At 42.7% G+C, this 20,230-nt stretch overlaps 1 protein-coding gene across 1 annotated transcript in view; it reads left to right on the top strand.

The window, feature by feature from the left end:
- The window catches only part of HTR3B (5-hydroxytryptamine receptor 3B), a 90,571-nt gene that overhangs the window by 29,527 nt on the left and 40,814 nt on the right, over nt 1-20,230 (top strand). The window contains exon 3 of the mRNA XM_018058924.1: nt 15,056-15,124. Within this exon, the coding sequence (XP_017914413.1) occupies nt 15,056-15,124 (69 nt within the window). The remainder of the gene's footprint in view (nt 1-15,055; nt 15,125-20,230) is intronic.

The raw sequence follows: 20,230 nt of genomic DNA, 5'->3' as shown, positions 1-20,230 counted from the left end.
CTGGAAATGTGCTTGATTGGGATATTGGTTGCTGCTGCTAAGTCGCTTCAGTCATGTCCGACTCTGTGTGACCCCATGGACGGCAGCCCACCAGGCTCCCCCATCCCTGCGATTCTCCAGGCAAGAACACTGGAGTGGGTTGCCATTTCCTTCTCCAATGCATGAAAGTGAAAAGTGAAAGTGAAGTTGCTCAGTCGTGTCTGACTCTTCACGACCCCATGGACTGCAGCCTACCAGGCTCCTCCGTCCATGGGATTCTCCAGGCAAGAGTACTGGAGTGGGGTGCCATTGCCTTCTCCGGGGATATTCATGATATGCTGGGAAAGACTGAAGGCACGAAGGGAAGAGGGCAACAGAGGATGAGATGGTTGGATGGCATTATCATCTCAATGGACATGAGTCTAGAAGAAACTCCTAGAAGAAAACATAGGCAAACATTTTTGATAGGATAATGCAAATCAAGTTTCATAGCAAATTTCAATGCAAATGCAAATCAAAATTCATAACAATTTGTTTTTTGGATCTGACTCCTCAGGCAAAGGGAGAAAAAAGCAAAAATAAAATAAGACTTAATTAAACTTAAAAGCTGTTGCACAGCAAAGGATATCATCAGCAAAATTAAAAGACAACCTACTGAATGGGAGAAATATTTTCAAATGATATGTCTGATAAGGGGTAAATATCCAAAATATATAAATAGCTTATATAATTCAATAATAAACAACTAAGAACATAATCAGAAAATAGAAGACCTGAATAGGTATTTTTCCAAAGAAGTCATACATATGGCCAACAAGCAAAAGAAAAATTGCTCAGTGTTACCAGTTACCAGGTAAATGCAAATCAAAATTACAATGAGATATCACTTCACATCTTTCAGAGTGACTGTTATCAAAAAGACCACAAATAACAAATGTTGGTGAGGATGTGGAGAAAAGGGAGCTCTCATAAACCATTGGTGGGAATATAAATTGATGCAGTCTCTTTGAAAAACAGTATGGTCGTTCCTCTAAAACCTAAAAATAGAACTACCATATGATCCAGCAGTTTCACTCCTGGGTGTATACCCAAAAGAAAGAAAACTAATTCAAAAAGATACATGCATCCCTGTGTTCATAACAGCATTATTTACAATAGCCAAGATATGGAGACCACCTAAATGCCCATCAACATATGAATAGATAAAGACACGTAGAATGGAATACTGCTGCTGCTGCTAAGTAACTTCAGTCATGTCCGACTCTGTGTGACCCTATAGACGGCAGCCCTGGGATTCTCCAGGCAAGAACACTGGAGTGGGTTGCCATTTCCTTCTCCAGTGCATAAAAGTGAAAAGTGAAAGTGAAGTCGCTCAGTCATATCCAACTCTTAGCGATCCCATGGACTGCAGCCTACCAGGCTCCTCCGTCCATGGGATTTTCCAGGCAAGAGTACTGGAGTGGGGTGCCATTGAATACTACTCAGCCACAAAAAAAGAGGGAAAATTTGCCATCTGCAACAACATGGAGGGACCTGTAGAATATTATGCTTAGCTCCAATGCAGGGAGAATGGGTTGGATCCCTGGTTGGGAAGCTAAGATTCCACATGCCTTGCGACCAAAAAAAAAAAAAAAACAAAACGTAAAAAACAGAAGCAATACTGCAACAAATTTAATAAAGACTTTAAAAGTGGTCTACATAAAAAAAAAAATCTTTAAAAAATTGTTTATAAAACAAACCAAAAAACCCAAGCTGAATCCATACTAAAAAAGATTTTTTGCTAGGAACTTACCAATTTTTCTGAAGTTTGCAGCTTTCGATTTCCTCTGAGGGCTAATTATATAATCTGGAGCAAATTCAATCTCTAGCTAAGAGCCTTTTAGAGTTACAGACTAAGGATATGAAGGTTGGCATATTTAGCAGTGATGGAGCACCCAAGAATTCTAGTTTGAAGGATCATACTAGGCTTGTTTCATTACAATCAATAAAAGCAAGTTGGATACATAAATGAAGGAGCAGACATTGCTCTGAGCTGACTTGTGTACATCCCCCACCCCCGCCAAATTTGCATGTACCAGTACCTCAGAATGCTTCTACATGGAGAATATGTGGAGCCAGGGCCTTTCAAGAGGTAATTAAGTTAAAATAGGGTCATTAGGGTGGCTGTTAGTCCAATACGACTGGAATCCCTATAAAAGGAGAAGATCAGGACACAGAAAAAAAAGGCCAAGGGGCAGCAATGTGAAGACACAGTGAGAATGTAGCTCCCCGCAAGCCACGGAGCGAGGACTCAGAGGAAACCAATGCTACTGACACCTTGACCTTGGACTTCCAACCTCTAGAACTCTGAGAAAACAAATTTCTATTGTTTAAGCGCTGCCCCCACCCAGTCTGTAGTGTTGTGTTATGATAGCCCTTGCAGACTATACATATATTATTTGGCAAGCCTCAGAGTTGAATCCAACAGTCATTTATTGAGTATCCACTGTACCATTTGACTATGCCCGGTGCTGGCTGGCTGATGAAGGCACAGCCTCTTTCCCTTAAGACGCCTCTAGTTCAGTGAGGCAGATAATCATGGTGGTGAAGAATAATTTCACACAGGCTCAGAAATGTATATGCACCATCAGCTCACATCCTTTACCTAACTGAAAGATATTTGGGGTATAAACTTAGCACCTTGCCAAACTAACATGGTTTTTTTTTTTCTATTTTCTGTGCCAGACCTTTAGTTGCAGCATGTGGGATCTAGTTCCTGACCAAGGATCAAACCTCAGCCCCCTGCAGTGCGAGTGCGGAGTCTTAGCTACTGGACTACCAAGGAAGTCCCTACCATAGTTTTAACAAAGGCTTTTGACTTCACTGGTGGCTCAGACGGTAAAGCGTCTGCCTGCAATGTGGGAGACCCGGGTTCGACCCCTGGCTCAGGAAGATCCCCTGGAGAAGGAAATGGGCAACCCACTCCAGTATTCTTGCCTGGAAAATCCATTGGATACGACTGAGCGACTTCATTTTCACTTTTTAGTTGCAAGCAAGAGAAACCAGCACAAAACAGCTCCCAGTGAAAAGGAGCAGGGAGGGCTTTTTTTTTGAATCAGAGGCAAAAACCTCTTGGTGGTGTAGCCTGGCCGCACAAGCACTGAAGCCAGTTCTTGGAGACATGTTGGCAATCGAGGTCATTCCTCTACTTGCTGAACGCTGGCTTCTCACCCTTGACCTCTCTACAGCTCTGTTCTCTTATCAGTGTCAGTTGGTCATCATCCCTTGCTTCTCCGTGGAAATGGACATCCACCCCCCACCCCCGCTAACCCAGCCCTGGGTCCATGACCTTTTCCAGTCCCAGCACCACTACCCAGTTGGCTGGTAACTTATTGCCCAAGTTCTGGGAGAGAGTCTAGTGGTCCACTTGGACCATCCCTTGTCCTATTGGCTCGGATCAGAGTGGGTGGGAGAACAGTCCAAGCATGGCCATTGGAACTGGAGAAGAAGGCCATCCTCGAAGGGAAGTGAGACAGGGCAAACATCTCGACAGTTTCTGTTTACAAGAATCGGAGTAGAATTCAATAATATTGAATAAAGGGTAATTCATTCCACCCATCTGTAAGTGAATCTATTTGCTTTGATTTAAACTTGCGATTTTCAGACCTGATTGCACATGTCACCTGTGGAGCTTCAAACACATGCCAGTGCTTGGTTCCACCTTTCACCATAATATCGGAATCTGCGAAGGTGGGGCCCATGTAATTTTATATTTTTTAAGTTTTTAAATACTCCAGTGATTCCCGACATGCTTCCAGGATTGTTTAGGCTTCATGCCATTATAGTTTAGACTTCAGATTTTGGATTTCATATCTTATTCTTAAATGATGTGATCAAGTTAGAAATCATGTACCTCTGCTAAAATTTCATCAGATATGCAGATGATACCACCCTTATGGCAGAAAGCAAAGAAGCTAAAGAGCCTCTTGATGAAAGTGAAAGAGGAGACTGAAAAAGCTGGCTGAAAACTCAACATTCAGAAAACTAGGATCATGGCATCCAGTCCCATCACTTCATGGCATATAGATGGGGAAATAATGGAAACAGTCAGAGACTTTATTTTCTTGGGCTCCAAAATCAATCACAGTGGACGGTGACTGCAGCCATGAAATTAAAAGACACTTGCTCCTTGGAAGAGAAGCTATGACAAACCTAGACAGCATATTAAAAACCAGAGATGTTACTCTGCCAACAAAGGTCCATATAGTCAAAGCTATGGTTTTTCCACTAGTCATGTATGGATGTGAGAATTGGACCATAAAGAAAGATGAACACCGAAGAACTGATGCTTGTGAACTATGGTGTTGGAGAAGACTCTTGAGAGTCCCTTGAACTGCAAGGAGATCAAACCAGTCAATCCTAAAGGAAATCAATCCTGAATATTCATTGGAAGGACTGATGCTGAAGCTGAAGCTCCAATACTTTGGCCACCTGATGTGAAGTGCCAACTCAATGGAAAAGACCCTGATACTGGGAAGGACTGAGGGCAGGAGGAGAAGGGGATGGCAGAGGATGAGATGGTTGGATGGCATCACTGACTCAATGGACATGAGTTTGAGCAAGTTCTGGGAGATAGTGAAGGGCACATAAGTCTGGCATGCTGCAGTCCATGGGGTCACAAAGAATCAGACACAGCTGAGCAACTGAACAACAACAACAACTGCTAAAATTTATGGCAAAATCATCATTGAGTATTTTGGGGCAAGAAGAACTTTCTTTGGCAGGGGCTAGTAGCTCAGTTGGTAAAGAATCTGCATGCAATGCAGGAGACCTGGGTTCAATTCCTTGGTCAGGAAGATCCCCTGGAGAAGGAAATGGCAACCCACTGCACTATTCTTGCCTGGAGAATCCCATGAACAGAGGAGCCTGGTGGGCTACAGTCCATGGGGTCACAAGAGCTGGACACAACTTAGCGACCAAACCACCTCCAGTATTAATTTGAAGGTAACTTTTTATATTTCTATACCATTTGTTGTTGTTGTTTAATTGCTAAGTTGTGTCTGACTCTTTTGTGACCCCATGGACTGTAGCCTGCCAGGCTTAGGTTCTGGAAAAGTTGATTATCAGTTTCTTTGGAATGTAATAGTCTTCTGGAGAAATAATAAAATCAGTGCCTCCCACAAATCTTTGCGGACTCTGCAGTATGAAACCTCCAGCAGTCTTCCCAGATCTCAGATTTCTCTTCACTGTTTCTGTGCTCCCTTCTCTCAACTTCTGTGTGCTATTGCTTCCAAATGCCAATACCTGGAACTTTTATAGGCTTCCAAAGTGGCACTGATGGCAAAGAATCCACCTGCCAATGCAGGAGACACTAGAAACATGGGTTTGATCCCTGGTCGAGAAGACCCCTGGGAGTAGGAAATGGCAACCTACTCCTGTCTTCTTGCCTGGGAAATCCCATGAATAGAGGAGTCTGGTGGGCTACAGTCCATGGGTCACAAAGAGTCATATGGGACTGAGCATACACACACACACACACACACGTAAACATTTAATTAAGGGGGGCTTCCCAGCTGACGCAGTGGTAAAGAATCTGCCTGCCAATGCAGGAGCCGCAGACGACTGGGCTTCCATCCCTGGGTCAGGAAGATCCCCTGGGGGAGGCAATGGCAACCCACTCCAGTATTCTTGCATGGGAAATCCCAAGGACAGAGGAGCCTGCAGGCTACAGTCCATGGGGTCGCAAGGAGTCAGACACAACTGAGCAGGCACGGCAGTCAGTCAGAGCTTTCCTAGAACTTCCCTTGGACGATTGACATTTGTCTGCCCAAGAAAAGAGCAGGAAATGCCTGGAGTTCACCCCTGTCTACCCCACCACGCCTACTCCCCCCCGCCCCCGCTCAAAGCCAACCGCGGACAGGTGAGGTATGCCAGCCAGGCTCCCTTCCTGATGGACAGTCTTTTCCTATCGTTTTCACTGCCATGTCAAGCTAAAGCCTTTGTTTCTCCTTAGTTATCTCTATTGTGAGTACTTCTATAATAAATATGAGTTCACAAATTCTTAGATATATTAACAAAAAACAATTTAAGACAGCCAACTTTACGTAATTGTATTCTCTCTGTGTAATATTATCCGCTTCATGGATCGCAGTCTTGTCGTGGCGAGGGGGGTTGCATAACTCAATGAAGCTGCGAGCGATACTGTGCAGGATCCCCCAAGACAGACGGCTCGTAGTGAAGAGCTGTGACAAAACGTGGTCCACTGGAGGAGGGAGGGGCAAACCACTCCAGTATTCGTGCCTCGAGAACCCCACGGACAGTATGAAAGACAAAAGGATAGGACACCGAAAGATGAGCCCCTGGATCGGAAGGTGTCCAATATGCTGCTGGAAAAGAGTGGAGGGCAGTTGCTAATATGCATTCAGTAACACTATTCATAATCTTCCAGATAAAGAGCATCAAGGCTTTACTTCTTCCTGCTCTTAGGAACAGAGTAGGGAGATAGCCCCTTGAGAAATCACCGAGTCACTGGGAAATTCTCAGGAACCAAGCGTTTGGAGGAAGGAGAGTAAACGAGCAGGGAAGGATTAGTTGACATTTGTAAACAGAGTGGAAGTAGATTAGATAGGTTGGTGTGAGTTGATGTTGGGGGGTACAAAGAGGGATATTCAGAACAAAGGAGAAAGAGTGGTAACACGAATAGAGGCCAGACGGGACTTGAAAATCACTGAAAATTGCACCGTGTAATAAAATAGAAGACAGCTTGGCGTTTCCTGGGGCTGCAGTTATGACTGCTGCCACAAGGAGGCGCGCTCTGACCACACTCCCTTTGCTCTCAGAGCGTTCCGTTTTCCCACTCGGCAGTCTTCAAGGGCTCTAACTAGAGGTCTGTCACACTCCAGCCATAGTCAGCCAGCCTATTATTAGTGCCAAGCCTTCCTCCTGGAGCAATGACAGTGTAAATTTCAGCAGTGGCAGAAAGGGGACAAATACAGCTGTTGTGAGTTTCAGGATAATTGCTACAGGCCATTTGGAGACAGCTTTATAATAACAGCACTTAACACTGACTTATGCAATATTTCACTTTTCTGTTTTATTTTCCCCCTTGACACTTTTTAACACGAACTTGTTAATCCACTCAACTCATGTGAATCTGGAATTCTCTGCCCCCTAGTTTTACAAAGTGAGGCTTGCAGCCCCCTGAAAAGTATGTGCTTTTTTTTTTTTTTCTTCTCTTTTAAAATTAAAAAAAAAATTTTTTTTTGGAGTGTAGTTCATTTACAGTGTTGTGTTAGTTTCAGGTGTATGTACATACTTTAGGATTCTTTTCCCATATAGGTTATTACAGAGTATTGAGCAGATTTCCCGGTGCTATATACTAGGTTCTTATTATCTACTTTATATATGTGTGCGCGCGCGTGCTTAGTCGCTCAGTTGTATCCGACTCTTTTCGACCCTGTGGACTGTAGCTCACCAGGCTCCTCTGTCCATGAGATTCTTCCAGGAAAAAATACTAGAGTGGATTGCCATGCCTTCCTCCAGGGGATCTTCCCCACCCAGGGATTCAAACCCATGTCTCTTACGGATCCTGCATTGACAGGTGGGTTCTTTGCTACTAGCTGTATAAGATAAGAGGGTTCAAGGATCTTGGGGTGGAGGTAATAGATAAGAAACACCTAGAATGCTGCTGCTAAGTCGCTTCAGTCGTGTCCGACTCTGTGCGATCCCAGAGACGGCAGCCCACCAGGCTCCCCCGCCCCTGGGATTCTCCAGGCAAGAACCCTGGAGTGGGTTGCCACTAGAATACAATGAGATAAATGCCAGCAGACGGGTGAACTGGGGAAGATGGAATAAAAAGAGGACTGTATAGCAGTGTGTATATGTCAGTTCCAAACTCCCAGTTTATCCCTCTTCCTCCTTTCTCCTGTGATAACCATAAGTTTGTTTTCTATGTCTTTGAGTCTATTTCTGTTTTGTAAATAAGTTCATTTGTATCATTTTTTTTTAGCTTCCACAGTTAAGCAATATCACATGATATTTGTCTTTCTCTGTCTCACTTCACTTAGCACGATACTCCCTTGGTCCATGAAGTTGCTGCAAATGGTGTTATTAGTGCTGCCATGCTCTTTCATCTCACTCTCCAGCCTTTTCATGTGTTATTCCTTCTGCTTTCCAAGGTCTCTCCTCCCCCAGCTGACTGTGATCTTCACCCAGAACAAATGCCATTTGTGAAAAATCTTCTCCTCACCTACCCCAAATCCAGGCTCTTCCCCCATCCTCCCCACCCACCCCTCCCCGAACCAAACAGCATGTGGGATCTTAGCTTCCTGATCAGGGCTCAAACCTGTGCCCCCTGCAGTGGAAGCATGGCGTCTTTACTGGACCACCAGAGAAGTGCCCTTTTTATTTCATCTTGCCCAGTTCACCCGTCTGCTGGCATTTATCTCATTGTAGTCTAGGTGTTTCTCATCTATTACCTCCACCCCAAGATCCTTGAACCCTCTCATCTTTAGGTCTCCAGTGTCTAGCACAGTTCTCCATACAGTGAATGAATGAACAAGTAAAACAAGCTTTAGAAGATCAAAGCCCTTGCCCATCTTGAGTCTAAAGCAGAGACTGAAATATCCGTAAATTTAGACTCAAACCAGAAAAATCTTACTGGCCACTGTTATTGACCATTTCCAGGCTTCTCCACTCCTGAATGAAGCTAAACAGAAAGTGCTGGACTCTGTGGTGAGCCACAGGTCACAGGAGATTCCCCAGGGTGGGCACAGCAAGACTTCAAGGCTCATGACCTGTGCATAAGGCCTGGCCAGCATGGCACACTGAGTGAGGCTCTTGGCCTGACAGCGCAGCCTAAGCAGTTTCCTGGAACTGCTCTTGTGGGGAGCATACACAGAAACAGCAAGCGCACAATTCCATGTTTGTCCGTCTTTCAGGGGGACATCTCGCTCCTGATGACCACAAGACCTCTGAATCTTAAGCCGCCTCTGAGAGATTCAAAGAGAGGCATGAACTTCCTGCATTTGTGTCCCATGTTTGTCCTTTGCATGTCTTGCTGGCAGGTTCTGGAGCAAACCAAATAAAAGCAATCTTGATCTAAACCCAAATCATCTTTTTCCCCCATCCTTCATGAGATATCCATGAAGTGAAAGAAGAGCATATTGGATGTGGTTGTGAAAAAGCTAGGCCCTTCTTGGCACCATCTTTCTTGCATAAACCAAAATTATTTTCTATTTATTAATTCCTTCCTCCCTCTCTTCCTTCCATCCTTCTCAAACATTTAATGAGCACTCACTAGGTAGCAAGGTCTGTGCTGAAGACAGAAAGATGAATAAGACACAGTGCTCTGCCCACAAGGACTCCACAGAATCCTGAAAGAGATAGGAGAGTAAACAAGTAATGATACTACACTTGAATAAGTGCTGTAATGGAGGGGTCTGTGAAGCCTTGTAAGTTGGAGGTTATTGGGCACTAGTGTGTTAGTGGGTGTATAGTAACCAGCTGGTGGGAGGGACCCTGATTTTTAGTGTTTGCTGGTTCCCATAAGGCAAATGCTCCCAGCATGGCTGATTTCAAGCTACTAACTAATATCACTGAACGCAGAGTTTGGAAGGGATGTACACAGTTCCACCCAACCCTTTTTTTTTCTTTTTTTTTTTTTTGGTCACTCTGGATGCTTGCAGGATCTTAGTTCCCCAACCAGGGATTGAACCCATGGCCCCTGGAGTGGGAGCATGGAGTCTAACCACTGGACCACTAAGGCAGTCCCCACTGTTGGCCCTTTTGATGCAGTAAGAGCCCGTTTCAGTAGACCACCATGATTTCTGCCTTGTGAGGTTCTGAGCAGAGAATTTTATTCCTTTCTGTGCCTGGGCTTCTGACCTAGAGAACTTTGAGGTCACAAATGAGCTTTGTTTTAAGTTGCTAAGTGTGTGGTAATTTCTCTTGCAACCATAGCAAACTAAAGAGAGCCTATTATACCCTTTTTACAGATATGAAGAATGAAGCTTAGAAGCAGTAAGCAGCTTGACCAAGCCCATGAGCAGCTAACAAATGATGGAGTTGGGAGGCAAGATAAGGTATGTCTGACTCCAAAGTCTGGAACCTTAGCTCCTGTGTTCTCATAGAAAACCATGTCACATAACCACAAAAGGTCAGGGTCTTTGTTTATTTTTAGGGACCAGAAAATGCACATTAGTATTAAAAAAAATGAAATCCACAGGGCAGCCTGGCGTGCATGGGGTCGCAAAGAGTCAGACACGACTGAGCGACTGAACTGAACTGAACTGTGCGAGGAGAAAAATCAAATGTTGAATGTAGCCTTGAACTTGAAGTGAAACCCAAGTGGTTACCTTGATATTTATTTCAGAGCACAATGCTATGGAGCAGAAGAAATTTCGTATGGGACTCTACTCATTAAATATTTGAGTTTGGCTTCAGTGACCATTTCTGCTTTCCTCCTCCAGCCTGGCCAGATGTGCTCAGAAAATTTGGTTCCCCCTGAATATGTACATCTGTCAAAATTCCTGTCAATTTTAGCATGACTGCCAAGGGAGTGAACAAAGAGAGTTAGCGATTAACTTCAAAGAACTTTGTTGGAGAGGAATAAAGATATTTAAGGCCTATTTTGTGAACTAATTGCATTTGCATATTTATGGGATTTACTGATATAGCAGTAATTAAAAACTATTTAGTAGTCTTAAAGGACACATAACTCAGTTGCTGTTTGCATAATAAACACTTCCTTATTATGTTTGCATAATAAACCGTCTCCCCCTGCTTCTTCAAAAGACTGGCCCATCTAAAGGGTGTCATATCTTACTTGGAAGTGATGGAAAACAGAGTGGGCAAAGGCTCATGGGAATGTGGAGAGGGGACCTCTGAAATAAATATATTTCTAGGTGCTCTCTTAATGATTGACCTGGCCTGAACTGCTGTTAGAGAATGGCAGATTTAAACCTCAAATTGTCTCTTTTTCCCAGGCGATATTTAAGAAGCCTTACTGCATATCACCTGACAATTCCACTTTTTTTACTTTAATACCCTGATTTGTCTGAAGTGCCTGAATAGGGTTCACCTTGTACTCATCCTTCCTAAAGAGATGTCTTGTGTGTGTGTGCTCAGCTGTGTCTGACTCTTTGTGACCCCATGGACTGTAGCCCACCAGGTTCCTCTGTGCATTTTCCAGACAAGCATACTGGAGTGGGTTGCCATTTCCTCTTCCAGGGGATCTTCCCGACCTAAGGATCAAACCTGTGTCTCCTGCATTGGCAAGCAGATTCTTTACCACTTGAGCCGCTTGGGAAGCCCCCTAAAGATATGTCTAAGGATGTTTTTGAACTGTGGTGTTGGCGAAGATTCTTGAGAGTCCCTTGAAATGCAAGGAGATCGAACCAGTCAGTCCTAAAGGAAATCAGTCCTGAATATTCATTGGAAGGACTGATGCTGAAGCTAAAACTCCAATACTTTGGCCACCTCATGCGAAGAGATGACTGATTGGAAAAGACCCTGATGCTGGGAAAGATTGAAAGCAGGAGGAGAAGGGGATGACAGAGGATGAAATGGTTGGATGGCATCACGATGGACATGAGTTTCAGCAAGCTCTGGGAGTTGGTGATGGACAGGGAAACCTGGTGTGCTGCAGTCCATGGGGTCGCAGGGTCAGACACGACTGAGTGACTGATCTGAATTGAAGGAGAGTAAATTCTTTGACTGATGGGTGGTAAGAAACAATGTGAGTAAAAACTGCTGAATTTAGTCAGTGAGAAGAGACAGTTTCCATGGGAAATTAAAGGTTGAGCAAGGGACAGACACCAAATGTAAAGGCACTGAAAATATATAAACTAAACCCAGATGGGACAGTAAGGTTGGAAAAGAAAGCTCTGAGTCATCTGCTGGTGCAGAGCAGGGAGATCAAGGGAAGATCAGGAAGGATTTGGGTGCAAACTACTTCGAAGATAAGTCACTCATACAAACCTTTTCTGTCTCAGCAGAATTCACCAGCCAATAAAAAGCTGTAATAGGCAGGATCACCAGACTGTTGTTAAATTAGCTAATGAAGGTCATAATGTACCTGTATTACACATCATTAGCAATGGCCTTCCAGTAACAGATGGGTATATGAGAAGGCGAGACAGGAGGGAGGACAAGCATGTCCCGGAGGGGTTGACTTAGAGCTGTGGCTTCCTACAGTGTGTGGCAGGATGATAATGTTGATTACCGTCTCAATTAAACCTTTGCATAAAGGCAAGCTTCTGTGTTCCCTGCCCATGACAATGTGCACTGATGTATGCAGCTTGCCTTTCTCCTGTGCTAATTCATCTTAGGTGGAAACCAACAATTCAGAGCATTTCTGGAGAGTGAGGGGACTTTGAGGCCCTGACCAGTCCTTGGTGATCTTATCTCTTGTGCGTGCCTGCTCAGTCTCTCACTTGTGTCTTACTCTTTGTGACCCCCGTGGACTCTAGCCCTCCAGACTCTGTCCATGGGATTGTCCAGGCAAGAATACTGGAGCGGGTTGTCATTTCCTCCTCCAGGGGATCTTCCCAAGCCAGGGATCAAACCCGAGTCTCCTGCATTGCAGGCAGATTCTTTACCTCTGCACCAAACACTTTCTCTCAAGGTTATTTCTGAAACTTTCCTTAACTTTGTATTCCGTTTCCTCTGCTAGGTTACATTTCCTTTTTTTTTTTTTTTTCTGAAATATGTTCAAATGCACAGCAAAATTAGAAGCGTAGTAGAAATAACTCACTGCCCTCTCCCTGTTAGCCATTTGACAGTTCTTTGCAAACATGGTGACCTTTCACCTGTGAGTACTTAGAGAGTTATTCTTAGAAACAAGGACATTAATTTACATAATCTCAGTACAATCAAAATCAGGAAATTAACATCACTATGTCACTACAGACCCTGTTGAGTTTCACTAGTTCACCCCAAAATGTTCTTTTTTTTCCCCAATTTTTTATTTTGAAAATTTCTAACAAAATGTTCTTTGTAACAAAAGTATCCACTCGAGAACCACACAGGCATCGAATTGTCAGGTCTCTTTAATCTCCTTTTGTTTGGTACTGTTTCTCAGTCTTTCTTTAACCTTCATAACCGTGATTCTTTGGAAGATCACATGCCTGCTGTTTTGTAGAATGTCCCTCAGTATGGAGTTTCCTCCAGGATACATTCAAGTTATGAATTTTTGGCAGGATGAAGACAGAAGGGCTGTTGCATCTCCTCAGATCCTGTCTCCTGGTGCACAGCTCATAACTGGTGATGCTAATTTTCATTATTTGATTGAGGTGTTGTCTGCCAGGCTTCTCCACTAGTAGATTTTTTTAAATCTCTGTAATTAATAAGTATTTTGTGTCAATGTCCTGTTCCTCATCCAACTTTCACCAACTGGTTTTCATCATCCATTGATGTTTCTTCTGTAAATTAGTTATCACTACAAAGATTCCATTCTTTCTTCTACATTTGTTAGCTGGCATTCTAATTTAAAGGAAAAGATTTCCCTTCCTCACATTCATCTCTTTATTTAAATCAGGATAGACTTGTGGAATATTTGTTATCCTGTTTTGTAGGTTATAATTCTTTGCCATCATTGTTGGTTTTGAAGGTCAAATCATTAAAGATTGGGCCAGAGAGAGCCCCTTCAAGCTGGCCATGCCCACGTATCCCATCCCCATAATTTCTTTAGCACTTCTTTATGGTACAAGGAGGTGTTCTAGACTCTTATATTATACTTTCCTGTCCCGGCCCGAATCACACATTTCTTCATTTCTTCCTTGCAGGTACGTGTGCTATTTAGAGACCAAGTTCTGGGTGTTAGGCGTGCTCACTGCTATTGGGGTGTCCTTGCTCCCAGGCCCTCTAGTGGACAGAGCTAGGAACATATGCATTTATGAACAGAGGCACACACACACACACCTTTACATTTGTTTTTATTTCTGTATTTAGCTACCTGTGTTGAAAACCAAGAGCTCACTCTGATACTTCCAAAACCAGCTCAACACTACAGGATTCATCCTAGTTTTCTCCCTTTCCGTGTTTGCAACTTCTTTCACCAGCAGTGGGAAACTAATCAGGGTACACTGAGAGAGAGCCTCATGATTCTAAACAAAGGGATCACATAATTAGGAGAACAGGGATCAGGTATATATTTCTCCTCTCAATTTGTTCCGTGAAAACTTATCTCAAGCCAGTGGGCTCTACATTTGATTTAGAGTAAAAAGCAGACAGATGCTGGAAATGGTATGAAATTTAATTTTTGTTTCTAGAGCATCTAGGAGTCTACTAATGGAAAATAAATTTATGTGGAATGATGTATCTTTTTCCTTAATAATTAACAGTGAGTGGGGCTCAATCAGAAACTGAAAAAAGAACTTTTTTATGAACATTAAACTTTTGTAATTTCATCTTTAATAAGCCTATACACATTCTCTCTTATGTAGTTACTTTCTGCACTGTGGGCAGTGAGAATTTAAGAAGCATTTCTGTTTATCAGAAAAAACAGTCAACGTTTCTTCTAATGAAAGGGGATTAGGAAAAACAAAACCCACTCTTCCCACTGTACTGTTCGCAGTCGCTGTTCATTTGATGATACCAGGTTTCCATTAGCTTAGTGTAATTCAAGAGTCCAATAATCATTGTCAAATGCTGAAGATGTTCTGCATAAGTCTGATTTAGAACAGCTATTTGGATCTCAATTATTAATGAAATTAGTGTCCTGAATGTCAGCAAGAGCATTGCCTTAGGTAAAGGCTGTAAAGGAAATCATATTAGTGTGGAATTTCCCCTCCTTAGGGGCTCCTCTTAGATTACATTATTCACTTAGCTATCTCCTGTCAGGGAAATTGAAATGTTGGCCATGATCTGATCCTGGGGCAGAACCAAATGGAGAAGTTAAGGGGTATTGCAATGGCACCAACTCCAAAGCATTTGTGTGGCATTGGTATTGCCTTTGGTCCCCTTCAGTGTTTACAAAATAGCATCAGCAAGGACGGCATAAACCGGCAAACAGAGAAGAATGGAGCAGAAAGGAGCTCTTTTAGGAAAGACTGAGTGACATTCTATCCAGCAGGCAAGTTGTGTTTCTCATCCTCAGGACGTGCCTGGGGAACACTGGCAGGTATAATGGCTCCTCTGTGGCCCTTCGTCCTGGCAGCTACCTCAGGTGAGTACGTTAGTGATTTTACTAGGCATCGAATATTAACGCCGAGAACCTACAGACAAGCCTTTCTATGTTGTGCTATGTAACTCCTCACAGGTGTTTGCTTTTATTTACCATCTGTAAAATGCCAGTCCGGTGAATCTACAAGGAGACCAACACTTTGTTATGACTTTGCTCCTACAATTATAGGTGTGTATATCCATAGGGCCACACAGTGGGGCTTTCCACAAAGTTAAAAGTATGCTCTGAAATGTTTGATAAATGTTTGTTTGATAAATTTTTCCTTCCTCAGAAATCAAGCTCTCTTTACAACAATTGATGTTGAGAGTTTGGAGCATTCTTTCTCAGATTTACTTGTATGTCTGAAGAGTATATTTTTATTATTCCAAAACAATCTTGGTCTTTAGAAGCCCACAGAGAGTCCCTTGGATCCATCATAGCTACAGACACCTGAGTGTCATTTTGGTGTTAGGGTTTTACATCCAGTCCTACAAAGTCTGTATAGATGTGGAGTGTTTCTCTATAGATGAGCTGTAGAAACTTGCATGTTTTGAATGTACAGTTCCCCTAAAAAAATACTTAAGAAACTAATACATATATGTTGTGTGTGTGTGTGTGTATATATATATATTCCCCCCTACATTTCTGGAATTAAACTTCCATAGTGCCAGTATTAACGCTACCGTATTGAACCATTTAGTTAGGATACAATTGGTTCCTAAAAAACATACACAGATCAAAAATTTATGTTCACACTAGTGTTTCCCAACATCCTTTGTTCCTGAGGGTTCTCCTAGAGCTCATATCTGAATTTCCATGTTTTAAAATAGAACTGAAAGTGGAATGAGTCAATTACAGAGATGAGGAAGGAATTTGGTAGCCAAACAGCTGGAAATGATTTTTTTATTGGATAGAGAAGAAAAATGGCCACTTATCATTAAAGTTTAAAAATCTTGGATGTTGAACTTAAAGGATAAAAGCATATCTTAATTATAAAAATGAAAACAGAGGAAATTTCATTAAATGCCAAATGGGTTTCTTAGCAGAAAATAATTGTCAACATTAAACGAAGCAAGATAAAATAGAAAAATGAAGGTTTGAAAATAGAAGAAATTCTTCTTAATGATTGCTCTTTTTAATGTTTTGTATTACGCTTGATTTTTGTTCTAAATGTGGCAGAGAAAGTGTTTTAATAGTGTCTCATAGTCAGCACTTGACCATAAATCATACTGAGTATTTACCCTTTGAAATTTTACTGGGTTAATATCAGGTTGATTTATAAATATAAGAGCACTTAACAAACCACCAATTTAGAGCTGGACCCAGAGGCAGTGTGCTGGAATAGGATAGGAGGCCTGAATTAGAACCACGTGCTCCTACCACACTGCTCACCAGCCATGTGACCCTGGGCGAGTCCATGTACCTCTCAGAGATTCTGGTTCCCTGTAAGTTAACTTTTTATTTTGCATATTCATGAAGACCAAATAAGAAAGCATTATGAAATTGTCAGGTGCAATGCAAATGTAAGATATTGTTGACCTGAAAACACACAAAGACAGAAAATAACAATGAGTTGTTTCTTTCCAAAAATGTACACCATGCAACTCTTTTATTTATTTATTTTATTGGAGTATAATTGATTTACAAGGCTGTGTCAGTTTCTGCTGTAGAACAGAGTGAACAGCCGTGTGTATACATAAATCCCCTCCCTCTTCGTCTTCCCTCCCAGCACCACCCCACTCCTCTCGGTCATCACAGAACATGGAGCTGGGCTCCCTGTGCTCTACAGCAGGTTCCCACTGGCTGGCTGTTTTACACATGGTAGTGTACATATGCAACTCTTCCTTTTGAAGGGCTACTCACTGTTGTTCCCAGTATTCTCAGGGAGCCAGGTCGCTGTAGTATCAGAGTAAGAGCTTGGCCTTTGGATCCAGATCCGCCTTGTTTAAATTCCATCCTCTTCTCCTGCAAGCTGTGTGATCTTCAGCAGTACTAACCTCACCAAGCCTAGAGTCCCTCACCTGTAAGTGAGTCCTAACAGGGTTGTAGAGTACCTATCTCACAAAGCTCTTGTAGAAGTTAAATGAGATAATTTACGTAAAGGGCTCTAGCCCAGTGCCTGGCACACAGCAAGGCATTTAATCAGTATTAGGTATTTAATAATACCACACACCTAAACCACTATTTCCTTGGAACCTCTCAGATATATTGTAACCTCTCAGATATATGTACTGTTATCTATTGTTCAATAGAAATTGATCAGAGACTAGACAGGAAATTCAGGCAAGTCTTTATTGGGGCCCCTGCTGCGGCAGGGAGAAGTTATACAACTAACAGGTTCCCTAGCTCACACTCAGAGCTGAGCTGGCTCTTTACATGGGATGAAGGTAGGGGTGGGTCTGTGATCGAGCCAGAGGCGTGGCTTAGGTATTTTGCCCACCACTTTGGTAGTGTTGTATGCGGGGGGCAAACACTCTTCAGAAGTGGCATTTGGGATTTTGGTGTTTTTGTATCTTGTTCATAATTTGCCCTAACTACACATGCACATACTTATTTTTAGTCCCTTATAGCTTCTTTGTATTCTGTTTCTCCAGGAGATGTTTGCCCAGGTGCAAACACTACAGTGAAGGACCCTAGGTCCCAGGTCCCAGCCTGCTGGAGTTCTAGTCTCTTATAGTCCTAAAGGTGGTATACTCATTAAACCAGAAACAGCTCTTTTCATCAAAGTGCCCAGAACACTTTAAGATAGGTATGTATGTAACTCACTGAAATAAGGAAAGCAAAGGAATAATTCTAGTGTATCCTCATCTTTTTAAAACCTCTCTTCACCTAGAAGTGGTTCACAACTCAGTTCGTAACACATTCTACTTTTCAGAAATCTTATGAGTGCATTATTTTATGCTGATCATTAGCATTCAAGGAGACAGTGCTAGAGTGGTATCTTTTCTGGGTCTGTTGATAGCTTCCATCAGTGTCTGTTGAAACATCACTGAACTGTGAGTCATTTAGTGCTTGTGTGAATGTCACATTAGCTTTCAAGGGGCATAATTTACTGTTAATTAATGGTCACTTAAATCCTTAATCTCTCTCTTGTAATTGATCTTTCTCCTCAGGCAAATTTGCATTCATAGTAGAAATGTAATTTATTATTTCTCTGCATTTTAAACAAAGAACTATTTCCCCCTGTAGTTTATTTAAGCACGCTTCCCTTTGCTTATTTTTCTATCACTCCTGGTTGCTCTTTTGTTCTTATTTCCAGCTTCCAGAACTTTCTCTTTTTACCCAACGACGTTGACTCATTCTTGAAAATATGTTTATCCATTAGGGACCTATATCCACAGGAAAGATATCAGAGGGGAATTTGAGGCCCTATGAGCAGAGGGTGTAGAGAACATTCATTTCTCAGAATTATTAACTGTCTCAGGTGGTTTCCTGTATTGAAACACGCACATTTCAGTGTTTTCCCAGCTGGGACTTGGGAGATTCCAAGCGAGGTAAAACTGAAGTTGCCGTAAGTGAAATTCACAGGAAAAACACCAGACTAATTTTGCTTTGGGGTCCAGAATTCTTTCCCATAGGGTCAGCCAGCAAGAAACAGTCCCAAGTAGAGAGACTGAAGGAGAAGGGGGCAGCAGAAGATAAGATGGTTGGATGGCATCACCAACTCAATGGACAGGAGTTTGAGCAAACTCCAGGAGATAGTGAAGGACAGACAAGCCTGGCGTGCTGCAGTCCATGAGGTCACAGACAGCCAGACACAACTTAGCCAGTGAACAACAACAAAACAAAGATTCATAGCGCATCTTTGACAATCGCAGTTCACAAAAGCTAAAGATGATGCGTGATGTGAGCCACCCACCTTGGTTCCCGCACGCCTGAAGAGCGGCTACCTCTTCTGGCGTCTTGTTGGATGAATAGTTAGGGAGTTTAAAACGCTCATTAGATTCCCAGCTCGGATGGTAATGAAAGTGAATATTCCACTGCACACAATGAGTCTGGATGTCCCCTCCAGCACCGTCGTTAGCATTTTGGTCACACTGGCATTGATAAATCATAGAAATTGCTGCCTGTGGCGGCAAGTGACACGGTATCATTCATAAAGAGACGGGTATAAACAGGATCGTTGCACAGGGGGAAGGTACCTCATTTACAGTTTCCTGATGGAGCCTGCGTACCTTCAGCAGCTCATCAAAATAACCATCAAAACCGCTGAGAGTCGCGGTGAATTCACGTGCAGGACACCACACATAGAGATCGCCTGCACTGTGGCGGGAGGGTGTGCAATTTGCTTCAGTCCAATGACTGAGGGAAGCTTTGAATCCCCCAGGGGCCGGCCAAGCTGGTGAACAAAATATCTTTTTGCAATTTCGAGAAAGCCCTCACGGATCTGTCGCTTCCAATTGCTGGTGCTCATTTCTCTCGCTTCCTTTCCCCTGGCCTCTCCAGCCTCGACGCTCATCACGGCTCCTCCGCAAATCAAGATTCCTCGGTCACAGGAAATGGTTGTTCCCTGGGACCTCAGAGAATTTTCCCAAAATGAAGATCTCGTTTTCTGACAAGTGCATTTTAAGACAGACTAAGTGAGAGAACAAATATGATTTTTGAGGAGAAAAATATGAATTGGATTTTCCTTGAGTCCATTATTTAGAAATCCACACAGCTCTTTGGATTCAAGTGGTTTGTCCATGTTTCTGCTTGGGTTTTTCTATGTGATTTTTGAATTATAAATGGAAAAATCGAAAGAAAAATCCAAGGAGGAAGCTGGCTAAGTGCATCAGAAGCTTTCTCCTGTGTACCAGGAGGGGGTGATACAGGAATAAAGAAAGGATGCTGTCTTCAAGATGCAAGATAGCTGTAAAGATGGAAACGTAGCTCAAGTTTGCACCCTCAGAGATGGAGTTGGTTTATTTATCTTTACAGTGAGATTTCTCCTAAATTGGGCATTTGGGCCATCAGCTGACTTAATTTTTTTATTCTTTATTGAAGTATAGTTGATTTACAGTGTTCAGGCGTGCAATAAAGTGACTCATTTACACACACACACACACACACACACACACACATGGGCTTCCCAGATGGCGCTAGTGGTAAAGAATCCACCTGCCACTG

The sequence above is a fragment of the Capra hircus genome, chromosome 15 (assembly GCF_001704415.2).
Source record: "Capra hircus breed San Clemente chromosome 15, ASM170441v1, whole genome shotgun sequence".
NCBI lineage: Eukaryota > Metazoa > Chordata > Mammalia > Artiodactyla > Bovidae > Capra > Capra hircus.
This window is presented reverse-complemented; position numbering and strand designations above follow the sequence as displayed.